The 27,089-nt window shown below is 47.0% G+C and overlaps 1 protein-coding gene across 1 annotated transcript in view; it reads right to left on the bottom strand.

Annotated features, from left to right (window-relative positions):
- LOC103187078 (disks large-associated protein 2) overlaps positions 1-26,714 on the bottom strand; it is a 38,550-nt gene extending 11,836 nt beyond the window's left edge. Inside the window, exons 1-3 of the mRNA XM_042338880.1 lie at positions 25,695-26,714; positions 7,907-8,124; positions 1,939-2,104 (exon numbers count right to left, since the gene is read on the bottom strand). Of these exons, the coding sequence (XP_042194814.1) occupies positions 1,939-2,104; positions 7,907-8,124; positions 25,695-26,714 (1,404 nt within the window). The remainder of the gene's footprint in view (positions 1-1,938; positions 2,105-7,906; positions 8,125-25,694) is intronic.
- Between the last annotated feature and the right edge of the window lie 375 nt (positions 26,715-27,089).

Here is a 27,089-nt window from a genome sequence, read left to right as displayed (position 1 = left end):
TGCGAATGACACCCAACTCTATCTCTCTGCCTCCACCCTCGACTCCAGGACCTACTGCTGTCCTGACAGAGTGTCTGTCAGACGTCAAGTCCTGGATGAGAGTGAACTTTCTTCAGTTGAACGTCAACAAGACCGAGGCTCCTGATTGGCTCCCGTCAGCGCGTTCTCACCTCAGGCGCTGACAGCATCACCATCCATGGGGCTCACTCCCCCTCACTGAGCCGGGCAGGAACCTTGGGGTCTTGATTGACCCTCAACTATCCTTTCTACCCCACCTCTGTGCCATGACCCGCTCTGCCTTCCCCACCTCCGCAACATCACCCGGCTCCGCCACTGTCACACACCGCAGCCCCCGAGACCCTCACACACGCATTCATTACATTGAGGCTTGACTATGCAAACTCACTGCTTGTTGGCCTCCAACTCCTCCCTCCATTGGCTGCAATTCATCCAGAACTCTGCAGCCCATGTCCTCTCCCTCACCAGGCTCCGCAACCCTATCACCCCCATCCTCGCCCGACTCCACTGTCTTCCCATCACACAGAGGATACAATTCAAGATCCTGGTCCTTACCTTCAAAGCCCTCCATGGTCTTGCTTCCTCCTAATCTGTAACCTCCTAATCCCTTACCATCCTGCTCGATCCCACCGCTCAGCGGGCTCTGGCCTGTTTCATGTCCCTGCGTCGCTTACACCACCATTAGCGGGCAGGCCTTCTGTCACTCTGCCCCCACCCTCTGGAACTCCATCCAGCAGTCCCTCCATTTCGCCCTCTCCCTTGCCTCCTTCCAAGACCCGTCTGAAGACCCTCCTCTTTGACCATGCTAACAATCTCCCTGTTTCCCCCCTGCCCTCCATCATCCCCGATCCCGACCCCCAACTCGGGTCCAGTGCCTTGGGACATTCTCCCGATGTGAAAGTTGCTATATAAATGTAATTTAAATGTAATTTTTTGTTGTTTACATGACACTATAATAGTCATTGCATGAACAGACATTCCTGCAAAAAAAATCTTATCGTAACAGATGCTGACTGGCTGCAGTGAGTGAACCCTCAGGGAGACTTCAGAATGCACTGAGTTAAAGAGACCTGAACTCTGGAAATCTGAAATCAGAGCGGCAATTGCTGGAGATGAACATGAAGGTGTATTGTACTCTGTTCCATGCACACACCTCAGCCCACAGCTCAGACTCTCCAGTCAGTGCTACCTAAACCTGTCTTTATTGATATACAAGACAATGAAGTAAATGATCAACAACTTGCAGTATTGCACAGCGACGATAATAATAAAACCTTGTATTTGATACAGCGCCTTATCATGCCATTGAGATGTTTCAAAGTGCTTTGTTGGGTTTGGTGTAAAGTGTGTAACCGTGGAATGGAAAGGCTGAACAGAGAAACCCCTCAGCCAGCAGCCTTATACCAGCGATTGAATCCAATAGAATAATTTTACCGTGGAGTCCTGTAGCTCAGTGGTTAGAGCACTCGCCTTGCAAGCGAGACACCTGAGTTCAATTCCAGGCAGAGGGCGAAACCTTGGGCAAGTTTCCTTACTCCACACAGAGCCTAATAATAATCCCTCCAAAACAAAACAATAATAAATTGGTCATTTTCAATCCACAACTGTTTATGAGACTCTGCTGTGCGCAATTGGCTGCTGCGTTTCGCCCAAAAATATACAGTAAATTCACTTTACAGCATAATCTGTGAAGCGCTTTGAGGCATCGAGAAGAAGAAAAGCACAATATTAAACGCAAGGATTATTATTATTATTATTATTTATGATGAACAGCAAACTTTCCTCCCTTCAGCCCTCACTGCTGCCCTCGTCACAGTGCTTCTAAGAAGGGTTGTTTCCTAACGACAACCGTGAGGTATTGGGATCTCAGCTGCCCTTCCCTGTGGGAGGGTTTAGAGTCACAGCAAACCCACTGCTTACCTGGTGGTTGGTGCTGAGCATTCGACTATAAGCCTGACTCCGGGGCAGCAGCTTGGGGCGGAGACTGGAGCGATGCAGGTTATCCAGGCTGTAGTTCATTGACGTCTGTCCCTGCAGGCCAGCGTGGCTGCATATGTACGGCTCCAAGCAATGCTTACAGCTGAACCTAGTGAGAAAGAGAGAAACATATCATTGTTCAGCCAGGCTTTTATGCTCTCTGTTCCGGCCAGGAAACCTTGCTTTATTCTACAATTGAAGCTAATATCCCAAATAACGGTCAACCAATTATTGGTCCCGAGCTAATCAACAGCAAGGATTATAGATGTAACTTAGCCACCGACAGATTCCCAATACACAAACCAACAACAGCAGAACTCCACACAATGGGTGAGGTCAACCAGTGTCTCCCAGCCAGTGCGAACCGTTAAGTTATCTGGAGGATTGATTATCAGGGCAACAGAAAGAAGTCTCTTCTCTTTGCTAATAATGTTATGGCATCCAGTAGAATAATGAGAAATTAGGTTTAACATCTCTTCCAAAAGAACTGGAACTCCAACAAGCAGCACTCGCCCAGCACTGCACTGGAGTGTCAGAGTTCAAGTCCTGATGTGGGACATGGACCCACAGCCTTCTGACCCAGAGGCCGACTGAGGCTCATTGGTAACATATTCCCCCCCCCCGGACCAGCAAACCAGCACACGGTGCAGAGAGTCTGAGGATTGAGGGGAAAACAATTGAACAAAAATTACAGGGAGAGTGAGATTTTAAAAAATCAAACCTTCTCAATCATGTGAACAAAAGGTTCCATTTATGGACAGGAAGGTGTGCTGCAACGTTTCCAAATTGTCATGTACCTATTTCATTTATCTGCAGCGCTGAACTATAGCTCACAGATAATTGTTGCATTATTACTGCCAACCTTCAGTAGCTCACAGTGTTTGAGATATCTTAAAATGACAGGTTAACAACGTGTCCAGAAACAAGCCTCTCGGGGTTTATGAGGTTTTCCTTCTCTTTCATCTGAACTGTCTGGAACATTACAGTATTGACATGGATATCAGCATAATCCTAGGGGAGCAGTGACCTGCACATACTCAATCACTACACTTTACAGTATATCCTGAGTATATATATTTTTATATAAAACCGTAGAACCAGAGGACACGGCCTGCGATTAAAGGGGGATAAATTCAGAACAAATCTCGGAAACACTACTTCAGTAAGATGAGTAGTAAACTCATGGAACAGGCTCCCTAGGGAAATGGTGGATCACAAAATGTTATTTGTTTCATGAACAAATGAGATAGATTTCTGCTAGAAAATAATATCTGGGAATACAGTACATAGTTTGGGACACGACACATCAAGCGAGTGCCAGGATGGTGGAAGGTGAACTAGATGGACCTTGGTCTTGTTCGTCCAGGAAATTCTTATGTTCTTATGTTCTTGAGTGCTTTGAGACGTCCTCCTGACATGAAAGGTACTGTATCAAATGTAACCAAGCAAACAGCGACTGTATAACAGCCAGCCTGAGGTGTCCTGCAATCTATTCACTTTCATCTGCTATCTCCAGGTGGCAGCAAAGGCTGCACATTAACATGGACTGTGGCCGAGATTGGGATGTTTTAGACACTTGGTGACATGATGCTCCACAGGACACAGTGAAAATACCGTCGATAGATTACGTGAGGATCCAGGCATCTCTGTTACACTCCAGAGCTGTGTATGTCTCTGTTACACCCCAAAAAAATCACATTGTTATTTACAGGTCTGCAAAACAAACACCATTCACCATCGCTGCTCCCTGTAAATAATAACAATCAGTGCTTTTAACATCGGGAGATCGTCTCCACCATGGCACAGGATACACTGGAGCAAAGTGTAGTGACTGTGTATTCTGCAGGCAATTTGCACACAGCAACATTCCACAAACAATCTTGAAGTGACTGACTAATTTTATCAGAGGGATTGTTGGCCAGGACACCAGGGAAGATTCCACACACTATTCAAGAAGAACCTCCACCTGGAATGTTTCAACATTTCATTTGAAGACGGCACCTCTGACAACGCAGCATTCCCTCATCACCACATTGGGGTGTCAGGCTAGACTGTGAGCTCAAAGTCCTGACATGGGGGCTTGAACCCACAAAGGTCTAACTGAGAGGCAAGAGAGCTACCGACTGAGCCAGGCTGGCACATCGATGTGTGTCGATGGAATGGGCTCTTGAGTGACGTCCTGAGCTCAGTCTGTGTCGAGCTCATTAACTTCTTTTCGGGCAGTGGGAGTGGACGACAATGATTGAAATCCAGTGTGAACAGGAACTGACTGGAAGAAGGAAAGGGTTAATTGTCGATTCCACAGAGAAATGTTCGCTGCTGAGCTGTGAGGCGGGAGTGATGCCAGCGCTCAAAATGGAATTTTTTTACCCATTTGATTTTTTAAAATTTGTTCTCAGCAACAAGCCCTCGAAGTGAGGCTCAGCACAGACAGCCCTCCCCCAGCCTGTCCCCGTCCCTGTCCCCGTCCCCGTCCCCGTCCCCGTCCCTGTCCCCGTCCCCGTCCCCGTCCCTGTCCCCGTCCCTGTCCTTGTCCCCGTCCCTGTCCCCGTCCCTGTCCCTGTCCCTGTCCCTGTCCCTGTCCCCGTCCCCGTCCCTGTCCCCGTCCCCGTCCCTGTCCCCAGCCTCAGAGCTGCCTCTGACTGAGCTGCACAATCAAGAGATTTCCATTTCCATTCCCCTCCTCACGGCCTCTCTACGGCCACAGTCAGTCTGGTGTCAGTTCACGCGGAAACACTGACAATGTTGTGCTCTCAGCTCAGAATCACTGGGGACTGGACGGAGAGTGCACATAGCCTCATTCCCCTGGGACAGCGAGTCCCATCCCATCCCATCCCATCCTCAGGCCTGAGCACAAACCCAGGGCCCAAAAGTGAAAGGAACTGTGCAACTTGCCTGTTCCATCCAAATCTCTCTTATTTTCCACGTTTAACAGTACAGTGCGGTCAGTTTTAGGCACAATATACTTTTCACTACTGGATAATGGCAAGACCTTACTGCAACACTGACCAATACACAGTGTCACACTTAACCCTACACACTAGGCGTGAAGTGATCCCTTACACACCGGGTGTGAACTGGTCTCTTACACACTCAACTCTTAGCTGATCCCTTACACATCGGATGTGAACTGATGGCTTACACGGTGGCTGTCTGGCGGCCAGTCTGTGCTGGTGTCCCAGTGCGGAGGTTGGAAAGGTTCGTTGCCCGGTCACTGCCCTATGTCCTGTGTTGGGCGGGTGCAGAATGTGGAGGTGGGGCCGGGTGTGACTGACGTTATTGAGACAATTGTTCAGCAAGCGACCCGCCCGGGCATTCTCAGCCTCTGCTTCTTGCTGGAAATCTCCCGGCTCATCTCCCAGCGCTCCACATGCCGTTGCTTAGCAACTTGCAGAAGCTGTGTGAGGGCAGGAGGTCAGAGCACTGCTGATTTATTTCTGTTCGAACGCAGTTTGGCTCCTGCGTCAATTGTATTAATAAATATAAAGTGTCTGGGCCGGGGAGGAGATGCTAACACAGTGTGTGATGTGATTCCCACTTTACCCAAAAATCCCTTTCAGGTGCTCTGGTTGAGACAAGGCCTCGCTCGCTCGCTCACTCACTCGCTCACTCGCTCCCACACACGGCAATGCTATCACAGAGCGCGTCTCAGATCAACCTGTTATAATCCTAGCAATTGATACGACGCCTTATTATGTTGTCGAAACAATCTCTAAGATCTTTGCAGTATATTGCTATAAAATATAGTGTTGGTGGGTGAACGCAGCAGCCAATTTGCGCGCAGTAATGTCCCACAAACAGCCACAAAGCGAATTAATAGCATTAATACCTGCATTACAGAGTTCTGAGTTGGTGATGTAAGGGCCCGGGCAGTGGTCGTTCGATGTTTTATAAATAGCTGCTTCCCACGGGATTCAGAGCAGGAATTCTCCGGGGCAGAGTAGAGGAAGGAAGGCTTCCTGCTCCTCATCACTCCACATTCTGGAGCAAGATTTCAGGCTCAGCTTCTTACACAGAGTAATACGGCACAGAAACAGGCCGTTCGGCCCAATTAGCCTGTGGCAGTGTGTGTGAGCACGGTGTACCCCGCAGGCTGCTGTATGCCTTACCAGATGTAAAGCAGGTGCCCCCATCAGCTAACAGGCCAGAGAGAACTGGCAGGAGGGCAGGGCAGGGCAGGGCAGGGCAGGGCAGGGGTGGGCAGGGCAGAGCAGGGCAGGGCAGGGCAGGCAGGGCAGGGGCAGGGCAGGGCAGGGCAGGGGAGGGGAGGGGAGGGGAGGGCAGGGCAGGGCAGGGGCAGGGGCAGGGCAGGGCAGGGGAGGGGCAGGGGCAGGGCAGGGCAGGGCAGGGCAGGGCAGAGCAGAGCAGAGCAGGGCAGGGCAGGGGCAGGGGAGGGGAGGGAGGGCAGGGCAGGGCAGGGCAGGGCAGAGCAGGGCAGGGCAGAGGCAGGGCAGGGCAGGGCAGGGCAGGGCAGGGCAGGGCAGGGCAGGCAGGGCAGGGCAGGGCAGGGCAGGCAGGGCAGGGCAGGGCAGGCAGGGGCAGGGCAGGGCAGGGCAGGGCAGGGCAGGGCAGGGCAGGGCAGAGCAGGGCAGGGCAGGGCAGGGCAGGGCAGGGCAGGGCAGGGCAGGGCAGAGCAAGGCAGGGCAGGGCAGGGCAGAGCAGAGCAGGGCAGGGCAGGGCAGAGCAGAGCAGGGCAGGGCAGGGCAGGGCAGGGCAGGGGAGGGCAGGGCAGGGCAGGGCAGGGCAGGGCAGGGCAGAGCAGGGCAGGGCAGGGCAGGGAGGGCAGGGCAGGGCAGGGCAGGGCAGGGCAGGGCAGGGCAGGGCAGAGGCAGGAGGCAGGGCAGGGGCAGGGCAGGGCAGGGCAGGGCAGGGCAGGGCAGAGCAGGGCAGGGCAGGGCAGGGCAGGGGCAGGGGAGGGCAGGGCAGAGCAGGGCAGGGCAGGGCAGGGCAGGGCAGGGCAGAGCAGGGCAGGGCAGGGCAGGGCAGGGCAGGGCAGGGCAGGGCAGGGCAGGGCAGAGCAGGGCAGGGGAGGGGAGGGGAGGGAGGGGAGGGAGGGGAGGGGAGGGGAGGGCAGGGCAGGGCAGGGCAGGGCAGAGCAGGGCAGGGCAGGGCAGGGCAGAGCAGGGCAGGGCAGGGGAGGAGAGGGGAGGGGAGGGAGGGCAGGGCAGGGCAGGGCAGGGGAGGGGAGGTGTGGGCCTGTAATACAGTTCAAGCCTTTTCAGGCTATGAGTGGAAAGTACTTTCATTTTATCTGAGAGGCGTCACATTTCACTCGCTTGCAATCAGCAAACTGCAAATCTCGATTTGTGTACAGTGGACAGCGAATACAACAACAATACAATTATATTTGTATAGCGACCTTTCATGTCGGGAGGACGTCCCAAGGCACCGATACAGGGTACAAAAGGCTGACACTTGTGATGTGTGCATGCGTGTCTCTCGCTCTCTGCCAGTGACGAGGGACATACAAACTGTGGGAAATTGAACAAGCTGAAACAACCCAATATTTAAGATAAAAATAAAAACAACAGTCGCTGGGTACACTGAGAAGGTCAGGCAGCATCTATGGAGAGAGGAAAGTGAGTCAACGTTTCGGGTCCACGACAGGGTGGAACATTGACTCACTTTCCTCTCCCCATAGATGCTGCCTGACCTTCTCAGTGTTCCCAGCGACTTCTGTTTTGATTTCAGATCTCCAACACCTGCAGTGTTTTGCCTTTTCCAATATTTAAGAACCGGTTGATTTGCGGTGATGTTAAGAGAAGCAGCTCTGGTTAGCTACAGCAGCCAAGACGATGATATAAGATCTTGCCCAGCTCGGGGCTGGTGTCCTCCTGCTGTCCTGTCTGACCCACAGCCTCATATCACCTCTGCCATTAGCATTAACAGCACAGAGAGAGATGAGCCTTACTTGGAGTGCCTCTGCTCGCTGCTTGCTGGGCCGCAAGGTTGCAGATAACTCTCTTGCTGAGAGGCTCCCTTTGGTGACATCTTCGGGCTTGCGTCCGAGTCCCCGCTCTCGTCATCCCCCATGGCTTTGATGTAGCTGCCACTGCGCATTCTCCGACAGGGGATTTCTCCGTCCTTAGTCACTACTGGGTACCCGCCAGCCCAGTCATCCTGTGGTACCTGGAGGGTCACACGTACACAGCGGGTTTAGAAGCTGCCGACAAGCCTCACACAAAATACGCAGGTGATAGAGTTATCACTGGCCAATGTAATGCACCTCACAATCCCAAACCAATGGCTTCAATAATCTCCGCGTGATAAACCTAGATCGCGCAGTGAGGTCAGTGCATGATCTGCTTCTCTGTGTTTTTGAAACATCGCTACATAGGAACAGGAGGAGGCCATTCAGCCCCATGAGCCTATTCCACCATTCTATTAGATCATGGCTGATCTGTACCTCAACTCCAATTATCCCTTGATAACCGTGAGGTGGAGTGTTTGGGGAGAGACACTGTTAGGATCAGTGATGGGGAATCAAAGCCAGAAACACAGAAATAATTTCTACTGAGGCATCAACTGGTCAGCAAGGTAGGATGCATTTCTCCTGTCCTTGATCAAGAAATAGGGCAGCGGCAGGGAGGTGTCAGACTGTGACTTACATTTAATAGCTCAATCAACAGATTGATCCTGCTCCCATTGCAAGTATCAATAGGTGTAACTAATAGTGGAAACGTGGGCATACTGGGCTTATAACATTGACTGTCTTGCTCATGACCCAAATTACACCTAGGCCTAGCTGTGAGACCATTTTTGTCTTTTGCCTAAAATCACAGAGTCACTAAACTTTGCAATAAAACCCTGGGTAGCTGTTTGAGATGTCCTCCTAACTTGAAAGGCGCAATATCAAATGCAACAATTATTATTTATAATACATTTATTATTATTAATAATAATACATTTATTATTAATAATACATTTAGGATGGTTCTGAACTGGGGAAATTCTTAGATCTGGTCAAAGATGTTTTTCTGTAGTTTGTAAAAACTAATCAGTTCCCAAATGAAGACTTTAACAATTGATATCCAGGGCAGTTCTGCAGTAAACATCTGAACCCCACACCAGCCCAGAAGTGAAAACTGTCAGGTTTCCTAACACATTCGATAAGTATTCAAAGACAAATGTCAAATCTGTGACGAAAGGTTCCATTTTTTCCAATCCTCGGCTTCGCTCTGTACAAACACCTGCTCTCAACAGCTCGCTCGTCCACTGGACATTGCCCAGAGACCATTTTACTGCAAGGCTGCTGTGCTCCGTAAACAATGGTACAAATTGGCTTACTTTAGATTCTGAAAACCAATACCAGTGAATCCTGATTAGTCCCTGCTGGAAACAAACATTTCCTATTATCCTGTTTAAGTAAAACTAATCCTCATTGACTGAAATACACTGAGACTCGACCAAAGCTGCAAAAAATATCCTCTACAAAGAAAGAGGATTGCCTGAAATGCATTGCCTCAAAGGGAGGTCGAAGCCAATTCGATAACAACTTCTAAGAGAGAATTACATAATTATTTGGGGAGGACAAGTTTGCAGAGCTATGGGGAGAGCGCGGGGGAGTGGGGTTGATTTGGAAGCTCTTTTAAAAGTTGGCACAGACACGATGGGCCGAATGGCCTCCTTCTGTGCTGTATAATTCTATGATTCTAAGAAAGACACAACAAACTGCATTAGATCGAGTTGCTGGTGGGTGGGTTGGACATTTACCAGCTGTTATTATACAATCTGAAAAACACACGTGCCCATGATTGCAGACACATGGAACAGAAAAGGAACACGTCTGATACAGTTTGTTTCTTTCAAAGGTATATTTATTTCGCTCGATTGCCAAAGACCCACAAAACACACATTCACTACACCTTGTTTTCATTGGTTCAAAACTTTGTTCCATAAACTTACAATACACTTTACATTAGTATAGTGTCTTCATGTTGGGCGGACATCTCAGAGGGCTTAGTTTGCCCAATGAAGGAGCTTTATTGCAGCAAGTGTCACAGCTTGTGGATGTCTGCCTTGACATAAGGACCCCCTACAGCACCCACCTTCTTCAGTCCTCATCACTCTCAGCTTCCTCATTCCTCATCACTCTCACCTTCCTCACTCCTCATCACTCTCACCTTCCTCACTCCTCATCACTCTCACCTTCCTCACTCCTCATCACTCTCACCTTCCTCACTCTTCATCATCGCCCGTTTCAGGCAGTTCTGATGAATTCGGAGAGGCTTTCTTCCTTCTGCTGTTGCAGTTTAAGCTAATTGGTGAAGTCATGCAGTTAAGGCTGGTATCATGCAGGTGCGTGATATTTTGTAACCTTTCTCACTCAGAGGGTTAGATGGTGAGTCCTGATTGTGCCATAAGAGGTTGCTCCTCTGGTTACAGTACTGCCCTCCTCCGACCTCACAAACATGCTCAATTCTTCCACACCAGCTGAGCTTTACAGTTAAACCTTCTGGAGCCTCAACAACAACAACTTGCATTTATATAGTGCCTTTCAAGCGTGGTAGTGTCACAGTTGCAGAGTCTGACAACGAGCCAAGGGGAGAAGAATGGGGGAGGTGACTGTAAGCACGATCAAAAAGGAAGGTGTTTAGGCTGGATTTGAAGGTGAGGAGGGAGAGGGCAAGGCGGAGGGATAGAGGGAGAGTTCCAGAGTTAGATTCCAGAGTCCCAGTCCACAACCACATCTGCAGTGGTTAGCGAGTGCATCATATGTGACCAGTTCACGGGGAGCTCAATGTGATCATTCCCCTCCAGTTAGTGGCCATTTAACCTGAATAGTGAAGAGCCACCATAACCCTGAGGTTTAAACGGGGTCTGGCTGCTATCCTGAGTTCTGACGCTATATCACCATCTGGGCTGCGATCCAGTCCACGCGGATGCTCTGATCCTCTCTGTTGTGCTGTAAGTGATATTAGTGCCACCTCAGCCACACTCCTCCTGGACAGGGGCCAAGACTAAGCTGGGAATAACTGCACAACCTGACTGTCACATTTTCTCATTCAGTGAGATGGCTGTGGAGCTGGCGAAGATGTCCCGATGGTGGGACAGTCCTAGGGTTTGCTCTTCTGAGCTTGGGGCTGAGGCACCTTCCTTGGTGGGGTCAGGGGTTAAACTGTGGTATTTCACGATGCGATCCAACAACAACTTGCATTTATATAGCGCCCTTCACGGCGGCTCGGAGCGCTTCACAGTGGCGGAGCCCGATGCCGAGGGGAGGGGGAAAGTAATCTTAGGCGTGGTCGAAGAGGAAGGTCGTGCAAGGCAACCTGAAAATGGGGGCAAGGCGAAAATGTTATAAAATGCTGTAGATTAAAGACTCAAATTGTTTGTTTGTTTTCCGTATTTCCTGTCTACAAATTTGTCTGGGACATCACTCCAACATGAAAGTTGCTATATATAAATGTAATATTGTTGTTGTTGCAGGAATCCCGGTATCTTGCAGTGTGTCTGGTGAAGCGCGGCATCTCAAAACTCAGGCTTTTCCTCTCGGGCGGTTTCTGTTTCTGCCCGAACAGCAAAGGGCAATGAGATAATTGGGGAACTGAAGATGGAGGAATTAACGAGGTGACAGTGTGTGGGAGGTGATTTCATTTAACACTGAATTGAAGCTAATAAACCTTCTGGCTGTTACTCTGGGTCGAGCTCAGAAATGGATGTTGTTTGGCCTCTAGTTGGGACCTCGCTCACCTTTGCACTAAAGCTATTCTGTATTTATGTGTTTGGAAAATAAGAAGTGTGTTGTCCTCTCTCAGCCTCGACTGGCAGAGTTACACACTGAGGGTTTGGCTGTGTTGGAGTCGGTGTGCCTGGTGCCAGGCTGGCTTCCCTTGCTGCCAGGAGCAGGCTTTGATGAATCAGGTCCAGCAGCTCCATGTTGCTGCCCTCCCTGCTGCCACTCACCATCCCCAGCCCGCCCGCCCCATCTGTGTGAGAGACTTCCCACTAAAGCCATCAGTGTTTACTGACAGGGCAATCACCCTCCGCGTACATCTCTGCGCCGGTTCATAGCAAGGACCCGCTCAACCAAACCTCAGCACAGCCAGTGTGGTCCATCTGGGAGATTTGGAGGGTTTTTTTCTTTAACATTCAAGATTCAAGTTTTCGTTTTGTTACCCCATAAAAGCTAATAATAGGGAATTAGAGAAGCAGAGAAATGTTTGAACAGTTACTCATTTGTTGGCAGATGTTGTTTGAGTGTGTTAAGATGTCAGTACGCCATCTTTCAAAACCTGATAGAATACAAATCACAGCAACAGGAAGGCCACAGCCAGAGAGTGGCAGGGCTCAGGACCTCAGCAACGTTATAAAAATTCACATCTCATCCTGAATTCATTTACTCAGGCTCACTGTACCCATTCTTCCCACTCGGCTCCTGCTAACTCGTAGCGTGGTCCACCCGAGATGAGCAGCGGGAAACTCGCTGGATGCTCACACACGTGGCACCCTCACACGCAATGCAGGGGACTCGCTCACAGGCAGGTCAGAGGACATGCTGACACATGTCAGGGGGCATGTTCACACATGTATCATGGGGCATGATCACACACGTCAGGGGGCATGTTCACACACATGTCCGTTGGCATACTCACATGTCATGGGACATGTTCACACACATCAGGGAGCACGGTCACTAAATGCAGTAAGAGACTGACGATTTGTGATTCCAATGAGCCTTTATCTCTCTGAACCCTGACATCAAGCTATTCAGACTTTTTCTGAAATCCCCATGATTAACATCCACTTCTACAACAAAAACAACAAAATTACATTCATGGAGCAGCCGGAGCCTGATGAACGGAGGGAGTGGGCAGGTTGGTAGGGAGTCAGCAGGTCAGAGAGGTAGGAGGGGGCGAGGCCATGAATGGCCTTAAAGGTGAGGACGAGGATCTTGAACTCGATCCTCTGGGGGATGGGGAGCCAGTGGAGTCGGGCGAGGGTGGGAGTGATGGGGTCGGGCGAGGGTGAGGGTGATGGGGTCGTGCGAGGGTGGGAGTGATGGGGTCGGGCGAGGGTGGGAGTGATGGGGTCACTGGTGCGTGAGAGTACACGAGCTGCAGAGTTTCGGATGATCTGCAGGATGTGAAGGGAAGAGTTGGGAAGGCCGATGAGGAGGGAGTTCCCGTAATCGAGCCTTGAGGTGACGAATGCGCGGGTGAGGGTTTGGGGCCTGAGGGGTGAGGCAGTGGCGGAGTCTGGCAATGTTGCGGAGGTGGTGGTAGGCAGTGCCAGTCATGGTGTGGATGTGGGGGAGAAAGGACAGTTCAGGGTCAAAAAAGACCCCCAGGTTCCTGACTGGCTCAGTGAGGGTGAGTGTGCAGCCGTGGAGGCTGATGCTGCCAGTGCCTGAGGTGCAGAGGCGCTGGCGCGAGCCAATCAGGAGGGCCTCGGTCTCGCTGAGGTTGAATTGGAGAAAGTTGTCCCTCATCCAGGACCTGATGTCGGGCAGACAGTCAGTCAGGATGCCAGTAGTCCTGGAGTTGAGGGTGGAGGCAGAGAGATAGAGTGGCTATTTGAGGAGGGAAGGAACAGTGCCAGATGACAGGGAGAGGTTAATGGTGTCGGCGAGTAGTGGGGCAGGGAGGTGGAGCTGGGATTTAAGGAGAGGGATGGGGTCCAGGGAGCAGGTGGTGGACTTCATGGAGGTTATGGTGGTGAAGATAGAGGTGGGTGTGACAGGTTCAAAGGTGTGGAAGGAGGGATGAGTAATTGTTGGATGGGTAATTGTGTGGGGTGTGGTTAGGGAGGGGGTGGAAGTTGGGGTGGGCAGTGGCAGCTGAGCAGATTCCCTCGATTTTGGACTCGAGGAAGCCCAGCATTTTCTAACCTCCATTGGAGAAGTTACCTTCAGAAATAACCTCAGCGCGATCATCATACACAGCAGAACCGTGCCTCAAGCCAAACACTGACAACATCTCATAACGCACTCCTGAGCATGTTTCCCCCAAACTGGCATTAAAGTAGTGAGTTTATAATTCTCAGTCATATCTCTCTCCTTCCTCAAATACCATGATTACATTCGCTCTCCCCAAGTGAAGGCGTTGTCTTCAATCCAGTGCCGTTCATCAGAGCTCCTAATCTCTCTCAATCGCTGTCACTGCCATATGTCCAGTGTCTAATAGACAGCGGGCATCCAATTGAAGACTAAACACAGCAAATCGGAACAGCTTGGAACACAATAAAGATCAGCTGGTGCATAAAGCCTGCTTTACAAAATGATTTTTAAAAATATCTTGCATTTGAAACAGAGCTTTTCACATTTGGAAGACATTGCAAAGTGTTTCACAAGCGTAGTGACTGCGTGTTTTGTATACAATTGTGCCAGCTAATTCTCACACAGTGATTTCCCTAAACAGCCATAAAGTGAGTAGGATCAATTTTATTTGGGGATTGTTGGCCAGGACATCAGGAGAAACGTCTTTTGCTTTTCGAGTAGTGCCATGGGATCTTTAACGTACACCTGAACAGGCAAACAGGACCAACCATGGTTTAATGACTCATCACAAGGATGGCACCTCCGACAATGCAGCGCTCTCCCAGAACTGCACTAGAGTATCAGCCTTGACCAGGAGGTCTCCAAATAGCTGATCACCACTAGGTGATTTTGTTGAGCAGCATCAAAAAGACAAGAAGGAGGAGCGACAGAACCCATAAGTATTTCAATTGAAAATGAAGCCAGATTCACAAGCTATTTCATGCATCTTAAAAATTCTATCAACGTTTTGGTTTAAACAGCAGTAAATATGGCTTCTTCTTCTTGCTTTTATTGAGCATGTGCAAGACGCCACCTCGCGCCAATCAACTGGTTGGAGATTTCTGCCCTAGACTGACATGGGGCTTCACCACAAACCTTCTGACTCAGGTGAGAGCACTGCTGACTGAGCCAGGCTGATAAACCTATAGCCACGTAAGGAATTGCACTGCCAAACCAACCTCTGAGTGAAGAAATTCCTCCAAACCTCTCTTGATGATTCTGTTGCCGTGTATTAACAATAGGACATCCTCATCGAGCTATCAGCTGCACATCCAGTATCTAAACCTCACTCTAGGTGCCCAGCGCTTCACAATCTTGCAGTGAGTGCAGTGACTGACTCCTGTGCCCAATTACTCTTCACGCTGCACACACAGCTCACTATATAGCCATTACCAGTGTTCAAGCACCCAAGCCCAATTCATTGCCAGGCATAACTAAAACCATCTCCTCATCATCAATTTTTTACAAGTGGCAATCATAAATAGAATAGAAATATAATGATGCAAAGTATAATAGGAAACAAATTAAACAGCTATAGAGCAGATAATGAAAGGGCATTAACAATTTATTAGGGAAATGTTAAGTTATCTCAGAACTGTAGACATTTATTACTATAATTCATTTGGTATGATCAGATGCTCAGTCACAACATAATGGAAAACGCACTAATTCTATAAGTACAGTACTTCAGTACGTAGTTGAGAAGTGAATATTTCTCTGAGATTTAATGGAATCTTAAAATCCAAATTATCTCCATCTACACCTTTTAATGGAATCATTATTTTTACCCTTCCCACCTGTCCACTGAAGGGTTAGTTCTAGCTGAACTCTTCTTAACAGTCGGGTGAAAGTTATCACATCAAATAGTTATCACACCAAATCTGTTAAGAAACTTCACATTTTTGTCCAATACAATTGGTACTTGTTGTGGTATCAGACTGCAGGTCATAAACCAAATATAACCATTGCAAGCAAGCTTCCTGTCTGAATAATAATAATCATTGCATTCGATATCTCTTAGCTCTTCATAGGATTTTACTATGTAACCTAGTGACTATGTATTTGTAGGCAAACATGGCAGCCAATAATGGACAGCGATGTCTCACAAACAACCATGAAGTTTTTTAAAAAATTTTTTTTATTGGTGAGGGAGGTTAGACCTGCTCATCCCCATTAACCAAATTTGACTGAATAAGTTCCACTCAGAGAACGAGGGTTGTCCCCGCAGACAGACCCCAATCCCCCCTAAACTCTTCTAGGCCCCAAATTGTCAAAGGACAATGGAGACCTGAACCATGTCTTCATGGCCACCCGAGCAGGTCAGGTGGTTAGATGGCCTCTCCAGCAGGGCAAGCCTGGCCTGAACCTAGTGACCAGGTGCTCAAGTGAGCTCCAAGTTCCAGTATCTCCGCTTCCTCTTTGTGAGGGTAGATCACACCCCTTAGACCGGAAGTACCGCAATACCAATCCCAACCAACAGAGGGCTGAAAGCATACCTCCAGCCGGGAGCTCAATCCTTCCCAAAATGCGCACAGTTACGAATGAGATCAGGAAATCTCAACACGAGATGAACTTTCCTGGCATTGCTAGCTCATGGAGTGACTGATAATAAAAGAAGTACACTTGACTTTAGCCAAAAGACTGAGAAGTGATTACAAACAGCCATGAAGTGAGTGATTTTATTGTAGGAGCAACTGTGCAGCAGAATGTTCTAACGTTTGAGCATTAGCTGCTGGGTAGTGGATGCTTTGTGCACATTTTGTTTTAACTGCCTCGTTGTATTAGCCCCACACGTGCTGATTTTTAATGGATGGGTTAGACAAGCCATCAAAGTAGCTTGTTAATTATTCACCATTTTATATAACGAGCGACAGGAGGATCATGAATTAATTTAAAATATGACAGAACTGTGTCACAACTACATGATCCTGAGCTAAAAGGATGAATAATCCTTGCATTTGATACAGCGCTTTATCATGTTTTCGAGACGTCTCAAAGCACTTCACTGTATATACTGTAAAATGAATTGACTGTACTTTGTGGGCGAAACGCGGCAGCCAATTGCACACAGCAGTGTCCCACAAACGATCTTGGATTAAGGGATTATTACCCCCGGAAAAGCAATCCACCAATCGACTAACAACTGGGTTCCTACTTACTGCTGGGTAAACAGAGATACTTGGAGTAAGTAAACTTGCTCAACATTTTGCCCTGTCCAGGAATCAAACCCAGGTCTCTCGCTTGCGATGCGAGTGGTCTAACCACTGAGCTACAGGACTCCAAATCTCTACAAGTTGCTGTGTGGATAGAGATTAATCCAACGCTATTATAATAATAAGCATTGTGTTTAATATTAACATCTTTCTAGTCAGAAGGCCATCTCAAAGCACTTCACAGAATTTATTGTAAAGCGTACAATAAGTGTGTGCGTTTTATGGGGAAATGTAGCATCAAATTTGCTCACAGCAACATCCCACAAAACAGTCATGAAGTGAATGATCAATTTTATTTGGGGATTGTTGGCCAGGTCACCGAGACATACAGTGTCATGGGATCTTTAGGTCCACCTCAACAAGCAGATGGGACCTTGATTTAACGTCTCATCTGAAGTACAGTGCCTCTGGCCATCAGTGTGGACAGCTGTGACCTTCAAAGACAGAATTGTGATTATATCTTCATAATGCTTCTCAATTATATGTAATACAGACTCCTGAAGCATCCTACGTGAATTGTTCTTGACGTAAGAATAATGTAACATGGGAATGTATATATACTTTTGCTAACCTTTGTTAAAATATAAATCATATGGTTGTTGTAATCTTAGCAATTCAACACCTTTTATATTGTGTTCAGCTGATAATTAATATGCTGTTTTAATATGTATTATACGTATAACAGAAGTTCTCTAACATTCATACTGTTAGACCCTGTTTAAATTAAAATTTGCTTCTGTAGCTTTAATGCAAAAGTCTTTGCTTTTCTCCACCTATATCCTTTCTGTGGCCGATACTTTCAAGGATGTTTTGACAGTTTACTTGATTGATATGTGTCATCCCTTTCCTGCTTGGGTATGATGAGAAGGAACGTAACACCATATCATAGAATCATAGAATCGTACAGCACAAAACGAGGCCATTCGGCCCATCGAGTTTGTGCCAGCTCTTTGAATAGAGCAATGTAACGTCAATGGAATATGGTTAATGTCTTAAGTGAGAAGTGGAACAAACAGGCAACTGGCATGGTTTACGGTAGAAATGACCTCAGGAAAAGGGGGTGGTTATTAAAGTCCCGTGGAGTCCTGTAGCTCAGTGGTTAGAGCACTCGCTTTGCAAGTGAGAGACCTGAGTTCAATTCCAGGCACAGGGCCAAACCTCGGGCAAGTTTCCTTACTCCACACAGAGCCTAATAATAATCCCTCCAAAACAAAACAATAATAAATTGGTCATTTTCAATCTACGACTGTTTGTGGAACATTGCTGTGCGCAATTGGCTGCCGCGTTCGCCCACAAATATACAGTCAATTCACTTTACAGTGTGTTCTGTGAAGCGCTTTGGGACGTCCTCCCGACGTGAAAAGCGCTATATCAAATGCAAGGATTATTATTATTATTATAAAGAGGATGTTCCTTGGGATATCCTCCCGACGTGAAAGGCGATATACAAATGTAATCTTGTTGTTGTGTCCAAAATCTTAAATTATAAATAGTTAAATTTCGAGGAATTTATTGAAAGTAAATATAATATAATATAAACTCAGTTGCAGTCAACACTCTGTATGTTATTCAGACATTTACTAAGACACAATTAATAATAATAATAATCCTTGCATTTGATACAGCTCCTTATCACATCTTCGAGACGTCTCACAGGGCTTCACAGAATACACTGTAAAGTGAATTGATTATATATGTTGTGGGCAAGCAGTCATGGATTGAGTGACCAAATTATTATTTTTTTAAGGGATTATTACCACCAGAAAGGTGATCCGCCAAACGACTAACAACCAGGTTCCTAAATGGAGGTGGGTGGAGTAAGGAAATGTGCTGCCAAGGAATTGAACCCAGGTCTTCTCGCTTGCTCTAACCATTAAAATACAGGACCCCACAATATACTGTAAAGTGAATTGACTGTATATTTTGGGGGCGAAATGCAGTAGCCAGTTGGGCACAGAAATATTCAACAAATAGCCATGGAGTGAGTGACCAATTTTATTTGAGGGATTGTTGGCCAGGACACCGGGATAAACTCCCCTGATACATGATAACGCTCTGTGTGTGTTGTGCCAATAATGGAATTATGTACAGAACAACGTGTGGCACAGTTACCTGCTGGACCATCAAGTTAATATGAAAGTCATCGGCCTCTACAATATGTGTCCTATAGTCCACTGCAATAATAACAATAATAATAATGCTTGCATTTGATACAGCGCCTCATCATGTTTTCGAGACGTCTCAAAGTGCTTCACAGAATAGACTGTAAAGTAAATTGACTGTTATTTTGTGGGCGAAATGCAGCAGCCAATTCTTCGTGAAGAGCGTGAGGGAGAGGGCGCTGTTAGACTTGGTGTGTGAAGTCAGTGTATGACTGGCTGGGAGGCCGCTGGGCACAGTGCCAGGTGAAGATTAGTTGCAACGCAGCGATGGGCTTTTAGCACTTAAACCTGCAGCAGGTTTTTGCATAAATGCATGGGTTGGGTTTGAATGAGTTGAAGATGTCTGGAATAGGGCTGGCAGCTCCCAGCAAGGGCCTTGCTTCAGGGACCTGGATTCCAAATCAACCAAATAATGAATCAAAGCCCCACACTGCTGCTTGTATACATTGCCAGCTCAGCTCCTAGTAAGCCAGCCACTGAGACAGTGTATTGGCAGCAACACTCTGAGGCTGGTATGTGAGATTGTGCTGGGTGCTGCAGCAATGCGCATCATCGAACACAACCACCACCACCTCTGTGTAATTCTCCTGCAGTCCTGGACAATCATCCCCCAGATAAAATTGGTCACTCACTTCACGGCTGTTTGTGTGTCATTGCTGAGCACAAATTGGCGGCAGTGTTCACTATAAAAACCACAGTCACTGCATCTCACAGTAAACGCAGTGAAGCTCTTTGAGACGTCTCAACAAGCAATAAAGCACTTTATCAAACACAAGGATTAATATTATTATATAAAATTCTGCAGCAGAATCCTAAACCATTTCCTCGTATTCACCTCCCTGAATCTTGCATTCGTCTTGTTCTGCATTGATGGCTTGAGACATGCTATAGACTCAGATGGCTTCACTGAGGCTCATGTTCCTCATAAGGACAGGCTACACATGATGCCAGTCTATGTATAATAGGGTTGGGAGGTGTGTATTACTGTACCTTCTCATCTAACCTGTAAACTCAGAGAGGATCGAGGAGCCATTGTAATTTTTGAAATGAAAAATGAAATTAAAGATATTGAATTCAGGTTCATCCAAGCTTTAAATTTATCCTCCTTATTATGTGTGCTAGTTTAATTTAAGGGCTGATAATCAGCTTTTTTGAGAAATAAAGGACTGGACATTTTGTTTGAAGGGAAGCGAGCAGGATGTGTCAGCTTTATTAGCCAGTGATGAATGGTTGTGCTGATGGGATGTGCTGTGAGCTTCAGCTCCTGCTCACCACTCGTGCTTGCGAGGCTGGCCGGAAAGGAAGCTGTTCCTTCATCCATCTAATCAGCTGCGTCTTCATAACTTTTGTTCTGAAAATTGCGCTAACTGAAATGAAACGATTGTTCAGCACGGTGAGTGGAGCATGAAGGCAGATGTTTTAGCAGCACAAAAGGACGTTTGCCTTTCAATCACCAGCAGCTGAATGGCTGGCTTCCTGGCTCTCTTCCCATCGCAGCCCCACAATCCCATTCATCATATATCTCCATATTTATAATCGCATGTAAAACAATAACGAGAAGCTATTTACTCTAATTCCCCAGGTGTCACTGGATATTACACTCAGCTCCACTGCCACATGCATAGCAAGATGTGTGGGTGCTGAATGGTTTCTCTCAGTTTCTCCTGGTCCTGGTTTACTGTGCTAAGAATAATAAATAATATTAATCCTTCCAATTGATACAGTGCCTTTCATGTTGGGCGGATGTCTCAAAACGCTTCACGGGATGTACTGGAATGAAGCAGCTTATATCCACACAGCAGTGTCTCACAAACAGCCATAAGTGAATGTGCGTTATTTCGGGATTGTTGGCCAGGACATCAGGATAAAGTCCCTTCTCTGTTCAACTAGTGCCATGAGATGTTTAAGGTCACCTGAACAGGTAGACAGGACCTCAGTTCAATGTCTCATCTGAAAAAATGCGGCACTTCCCCAGCACTGCATTGGAGCGTCAGCCAAAATTCAAAGTGCGAGTTCAAAGTCCCAAAGTGGAGCTTGAATCCTTATATATCTATCTATAAGTGCATATGTATAATTGCAAGTTACTGTTGATTATGTGTGGATTCAGACCAGTACAATGGACCCTCCATTATGCACTGATTTTAAATCAGCTAGGCTATGATTTCAGTTATTCTTAAACCACATCACTCCTTAGTATTCTGCTGTGAAACCCAAATATTCAAATGTCTGTTTGAGATCCATTTATTGCTTCAATTCACTGTTTGTAATTTAGATTGCACAAAAGTTCATCTTGTTTGCCCTCCACACGGCTGCTAACCTTTAATTTAATTGCTCCTGTACCTCCAGTGTGTTCCCCACTGCTCTGGTCACAATATTAATGTAGAAATCCAGGGCTCCATTCACTGAAACACGAAGATCCTGAGAAAATACTGAATGTACTACCAGCCTGAACTAACCCTTATCAGCTGTGATCTACGTATCAACGCGAGCTCTTGATGAGAACGTTTCTGTTATCACTCATAAAAACAAAAACAAAAAAAAATCTGCTGAGAGAGTCATTTCTGCACGTGATGGCCACAGTCTGGCCACCAACCACGCACAGAGTGAGACTCAGGGTTTCACATCGCTTTGCTGATTTCAATCACCCCTTTGGGACCTGTCATGGACTGAAGAGCATGAGCAGCAAGAGGAAAATATTAGGGACTTTGAATGCCTCAACCTTCAATGGGTTGCTCTGGGGTTAATTCTGCCTAAATAGGAATTGTCGGCTGGACTCGCATTACTTTCCGATGTGATGCTCTGGTTTGATTACTGACACCTCACTAAATAAATAAAATAAAATAAAATTAGTTACTCACTTCATGGCAGTTTGAGGGAAGTTGCTGTGCACAAATTGGCTGCTAAATTCTGTGAAGTGCTTCAAGACGTCTCGATAACATGATAAGGCACTGGGTCAAGTGCAAGGGTTCTTCTTATTATAAAGTGGCTCAACTTTACTTCAGAAGAACTTTCTGAGAGGTTAAAATAATGGTGCTGAGACACAAGACCGTCAAATCTCAATTATGTCTTTGTGGTTCATGAGTTGCACGATCTGGTGAGGTAAGCTTGCTGTCTCCCCCTCCATCCCCAATCCACACACACACTATTCTTTCATGTCATCACTTAGGTCAACTCATGTTGCAGAGAGAGGCAATTGTCCACAATCAATGAGCGTGAAGAGCACTTGTGTTTTGAACTGATGTCATGTTCAATGATCTACAGCAGTAGGCAACATGAATTGACCTAAGTGATGACATGAAAGAATAGTGTGTGTGTGGATTGGGGGTGGGGGGGGAGACAGCAAGCTTACCTCACCAGATCGTGCAACTCATGAACCACAAAGACATAATTGAGATTTGACGGTCTTGTGTCTCTTGTGTAATGTGGACCACTGGCTGACACAGGTCACAGCTCTTGGCTCTGGGTCCAGCCGATTCCTGTAGGTTGGGATCATAATAATAATAATAATCCTTGCATTTGATATAGCGCTTTTCACATCTTCTAGACGTCTCAAAGCGCTTCACAGAATATGCTGTAAAGTGAATTGACTGTATATTTTGTGGGCGAACGCGGCAGCCAATTGCGCACAGCAATGTCCCACAAACAGTCGTGGATTGAAAATGACCAATTTATTATTGTTTTGGTTTTGGAGGGATTATTATTAGGCTCTGTGTGGAGTAAGGAAACTTGCCCAAGGTTTCGCCCTCTGCCTGGATGATGTTCTTTCTCTGCTGTATGGGAAGGGCTCTCGTTGCTGCTGTGCACACCCTCAACCTGGCTTCCTTCCTACAATTCAGAGCTACACAGAATCCATTGCTCACTGGCATTATCTCAGCTGCCTCCCTCAGCAAGGCTTGGAGTGCTTTCTGTCCTTCACATTAGCATGGCAGGTGGAGGGAGATGATCTATAACGTACGCTGGATGAGGCAAATGGAAAGCGTTGTGAGCCCAGTCACAGGGTTCCAAACATTTGCAGAAATATACACTGAGTGAAGCAGACCAGCCTGGAGCTGAACCTCACACTTTCACTCCCTGATCAAACCTAACTCTCCGTGCTGGGGTTCCATTCCCGGGATGAAGAGGCTATAAATATCACAGCAGAGCTGGGGGAGTTTTAACTGGGAAGGAAACATTGTGATCCTTATTAAAACAATGATCTTTAGTAACATTTTCAGTCTCTGTTCTCCCTCTCGGGTCTTGGGACGTCCTCCTGACGTGAAAGGCGCTATACAAATGTAATTTTGATGTCGTTGTTGTTTGTAGACTGTGGTGCAACACTCCATCACTATTAGCACTGAGGCTAATAGTCTCATTTAGGACTAAAATCCTCATTAATCACGTTGGTTCAGAAAAGCCCACACCTCACTAGAGGCTATTTCCCTAAACTACTGGAGCACATCTGGGCTCTTACAAAGTGCTTTGGTCAGGAGGAAATGATTGCTGTAGGTGTCTACACATATTATTATGTTATGCTATGTTTCAGAAGGATGAAAAATGGATATGATTGTCTAATATTGCTGACAATTTCCATCAGAGTTTATCTTTTTCCTTAGCCATTCAGGCTTTTATTCAAAGTTAAAATACACATTTCCATTTGCTTATGCTAGAAGGATAGGCTATATGGATAATAAGAATAAAAATTCTTGCATTTGATACAGAGCCTCATCACATTTCGAGAAATCACAAAATGCTTCACACGATTTTAATGTAAAGTTTAGTTACTGTGTATTTATAGGCCAACCTGGCAGGCAGTTTGCATACAGCAACATCCCACATGTGAAATGTAAAGTGCTTCATATGGGGACAAAAAATCCAGGAAGAAACTATTATTTAAATGGAAAGAAAATAATTTGTATGGAAAATGAAAAGGACCTGGGGATCCTGAATGAATAAATTGAAGCTCTCGCAACAGCATTCAATAGCAATGAGTAAAGCAAACCAGGTGCTGGGCTGTATATAAAGGGCAATATTCAGCCGAAGTAGTGGGGTAATCCTGCCACTTTATAAATCACTGGTGCGACCGCACTTGGAATACTCTGTGCAGTTCTGGTCATCACAATATAAAACGGATATTGCAGCAATTGAAAGGATACAGAGGAGGGCAACCGAAATGATTGAGGGGATGGAGGAACTGGACTATGAGGAGCGATTAGATAAACTAGGCATCTTCACACACTGGAGAAGAGAGGATTGAGGGGCGATATGATTACGGTCTTTAAGATTCTAAAGGGACTAGATAATGCAGACTATGATAAGCTGTTTTATCTTGTACTGAACAGTAGAACCAAAGGACACGGCCTGTGATTGAAACGGGGGGTAAATTCAGAACAAATTTGTGGAAACACTACTTCAGTAAGCGAGTAATAAACGTATGGAACAGACTCCCTCGGGAGACAGGCAGTAAAGCAGAAAGTGTTGATTCACTGGAGAATAAATTAGGTAGGTTTCCGTTAGGAAATAATATTTCGGGATACAATATATAGTTTGGGACATGACATGCCACTGCCAGGATGGTGGATGGCAAACTGGATGGACCTTGGTCTTCTTTTGCCTCACAAATTAAGTGAATGGCTGATCTTATTTGTCTAACCGTGTGTCTGGAGGTTTTGTGCTGTCTGATATTGCTGGTTGTCTATCACTTGCTACTTTCACCCATCATTACATCATTAACAATTACATCATTCACTTGAAGAAAGAAATTGTCTCATTCTGTGAAATAGTTTGACATTTTGTTGGCTCAAGTTCACCATGTTCTGGGAGACATTTTATCCTGATCACAACTATTTATTCAGATTGTTCTCAAAAAGAGGAGCGAGCGAGTGTCTCCATTTCAGGGTTACAACACAGAATGACTCCAGGAATCCCTAAAGATTATTACAATAACCAACCATTTGAAGAGAAGCAAGATGAGAAATGAATTGACAGTAGTAAAGCAGTAATAAAGCTGGATTACTTCACACAACAACAACAACAAGGCTCCACACTCAGAGCTGTTAAGAACAACAACAGCAAAATTATATTGACGCATAATAAACCTTAAATTTGAATCATTGGCCCCAGAAATGTGATCCGCCAACCGATTAACAACCAGGTTCCCACTTACTGCTAGGTAAACAAAGGCGTGTGGAGTAAGGAAACTTGCCTAACGTTTCGCTCTGCTGGGAATCAAACCCAGGTCTCTCGCTTGCGAGGCGAGTGCTCTAATCACTGAGCTACAGGACTCCACGTTTGTTGGGAGGATGTCCCAAGGTGCTGGACAGTTAAGGATTTGCACCGGAGATGGGAGTTGTAATCAACAGGGGTGGAGGGAAGTGGGGGGAGAGGGTGAGCAAAGGCATGGTCAAAAAGGAAGGTCTTGAGATGGGCCTTGAAGGAAGCAAAGGATGGGGAGGTCCTGCTCAAGGGTGCTGTATACATGCAAGTTGTTGGTGTTGTACTTTACACAAAACATTCTCAATATTATCTGTATGCTGAGGCGCTCTCTCTCTCTCTCTTCTCTAATGTTCAGAAGTACAATGTGTCACTCACCTGAAGATAATGATAAGCCCTTTCTTGTGCCTTTGTTTCCTGAAGCGCTGGAGGTTTCTCTGTGTTGGTTGCCGAACTGGGGTAAACCTCGCGGGCTTGGCTCACAGTCATTGTGGACCACACGCTTCTCTTGAGGGGCATGGCTGCACATGCTAGGCACTTGCCCTCACTGCTGCTCTTCAAACTCTTCAGGGTGAGATCTCTGAAGGCACTTTCCATGGGTTCTGCACAGTACTGGGTCGCCTGTTCCATCGAGTGTCTCCCAGATGCATTCGCCACCATGTAACTGCTGTCGCTGTCCAGATTGTCATCGGAGCTCCACCAACCCGCCATCTTAGCCCTGTGCTTAGACTCAGACCTGCGGTCCTTGCTTTTGCTCCTCTTTATGGACCTGGATTGGTGTTGGTGGTGGTGGTGTGGGTGGTGGTGGCGAAGGTGGTGGTGATGATGGCTCTCCCCACCCCTGCCATCCATCCTCGTCCCGTTTATGTTGCCTTTGGACGGGGCCTCCAGGGAGTGGGACTTGGCGAAGAGCTTCTGCACAGAGTGGACCAGGTGGCGTATCCTGCTGGGGCTTTCGCTGCGCTGCTCGGCCGAGCTGGCCCGCTGATACTGCAGCGTGTGGAAGCCATCGTGATGGAGCGGCAGCTGCTTCTCAAACTGGTCCAGCAAGTTGGCCGGCAGCCGGTTGATCTTGCTGGAGGCGTGGGTGGCAGTCATGCAGTCATCGCAGGACTCATACTGCAGGTTATGGTGCATCCGAGGAAACGTGCTGCTGGAGGCCATCTGCTCTGTCATGCTGATAGGCACCGCAGCACACTCAGAGGGAATGGAGCTTCGAGACACACAGTAGTGATGGTCCATCGAACAGGACTCGGTAGGACTAAGTAGGTAAGACTGTCGCGGATCTTGGCTGTGGTGCAGATAGTCCTGAGGATGCTCACAGTCCTCAGGCACACAGTGGCAGGCGTGTGCAGATGAATGCTGGGATTGACCGCGGCTTCCATTATATCCCTTCATTGTGCTAACGCAGTCCGCGGCTTATGTTCATTCTTTAAGAGAATGTGCAGGAGCTGGCCTTGCCATCTGCCAAAAGAGCAAAGGTAAAATTAGACAGAATGAACAAAGCGAATCTGTTCGTCACACAGTTTATGGTTTGTGAGATTAACGTGACATTAGCGCAGTCACAACATCATAAAACTGAAACAGAAAATAGACATTACATGGTAACCATTGTGCCTTTCAGTGCTCAAAATCCACTGGAACGATTTATGTCCATTTTCCCAATCTTCCCTCATACCAATACAACCAACGCCATCAATACCACCAATGCCAGCACCACCACCAACACCACCAACGCCATCAACACTACCAATGCCATCAACACCACTACCA

This window comes from Callorhinchus milii, unplaced genomic scaffold (assembly GCF_018977255.1).
Source record: "Callorhinchus milii isolate IMCB2004 unplaced genomic scaffold, IMCB_Cmil_1.0 Scaffold10, whole genome shotgun sequence".
Lineage (NCBI taxonomy): Eukaryota > Metazoa > Chordata > Chondrichthyes > Chimaeriformes > Callorhinchidae > Callorhinchus > Callorhinchus milii.
The sequence above is the reverse complement of the archived record's forward strand: the minus strand, read 5'-3'. Positions and strand labels throughout refer to the sequence as shown.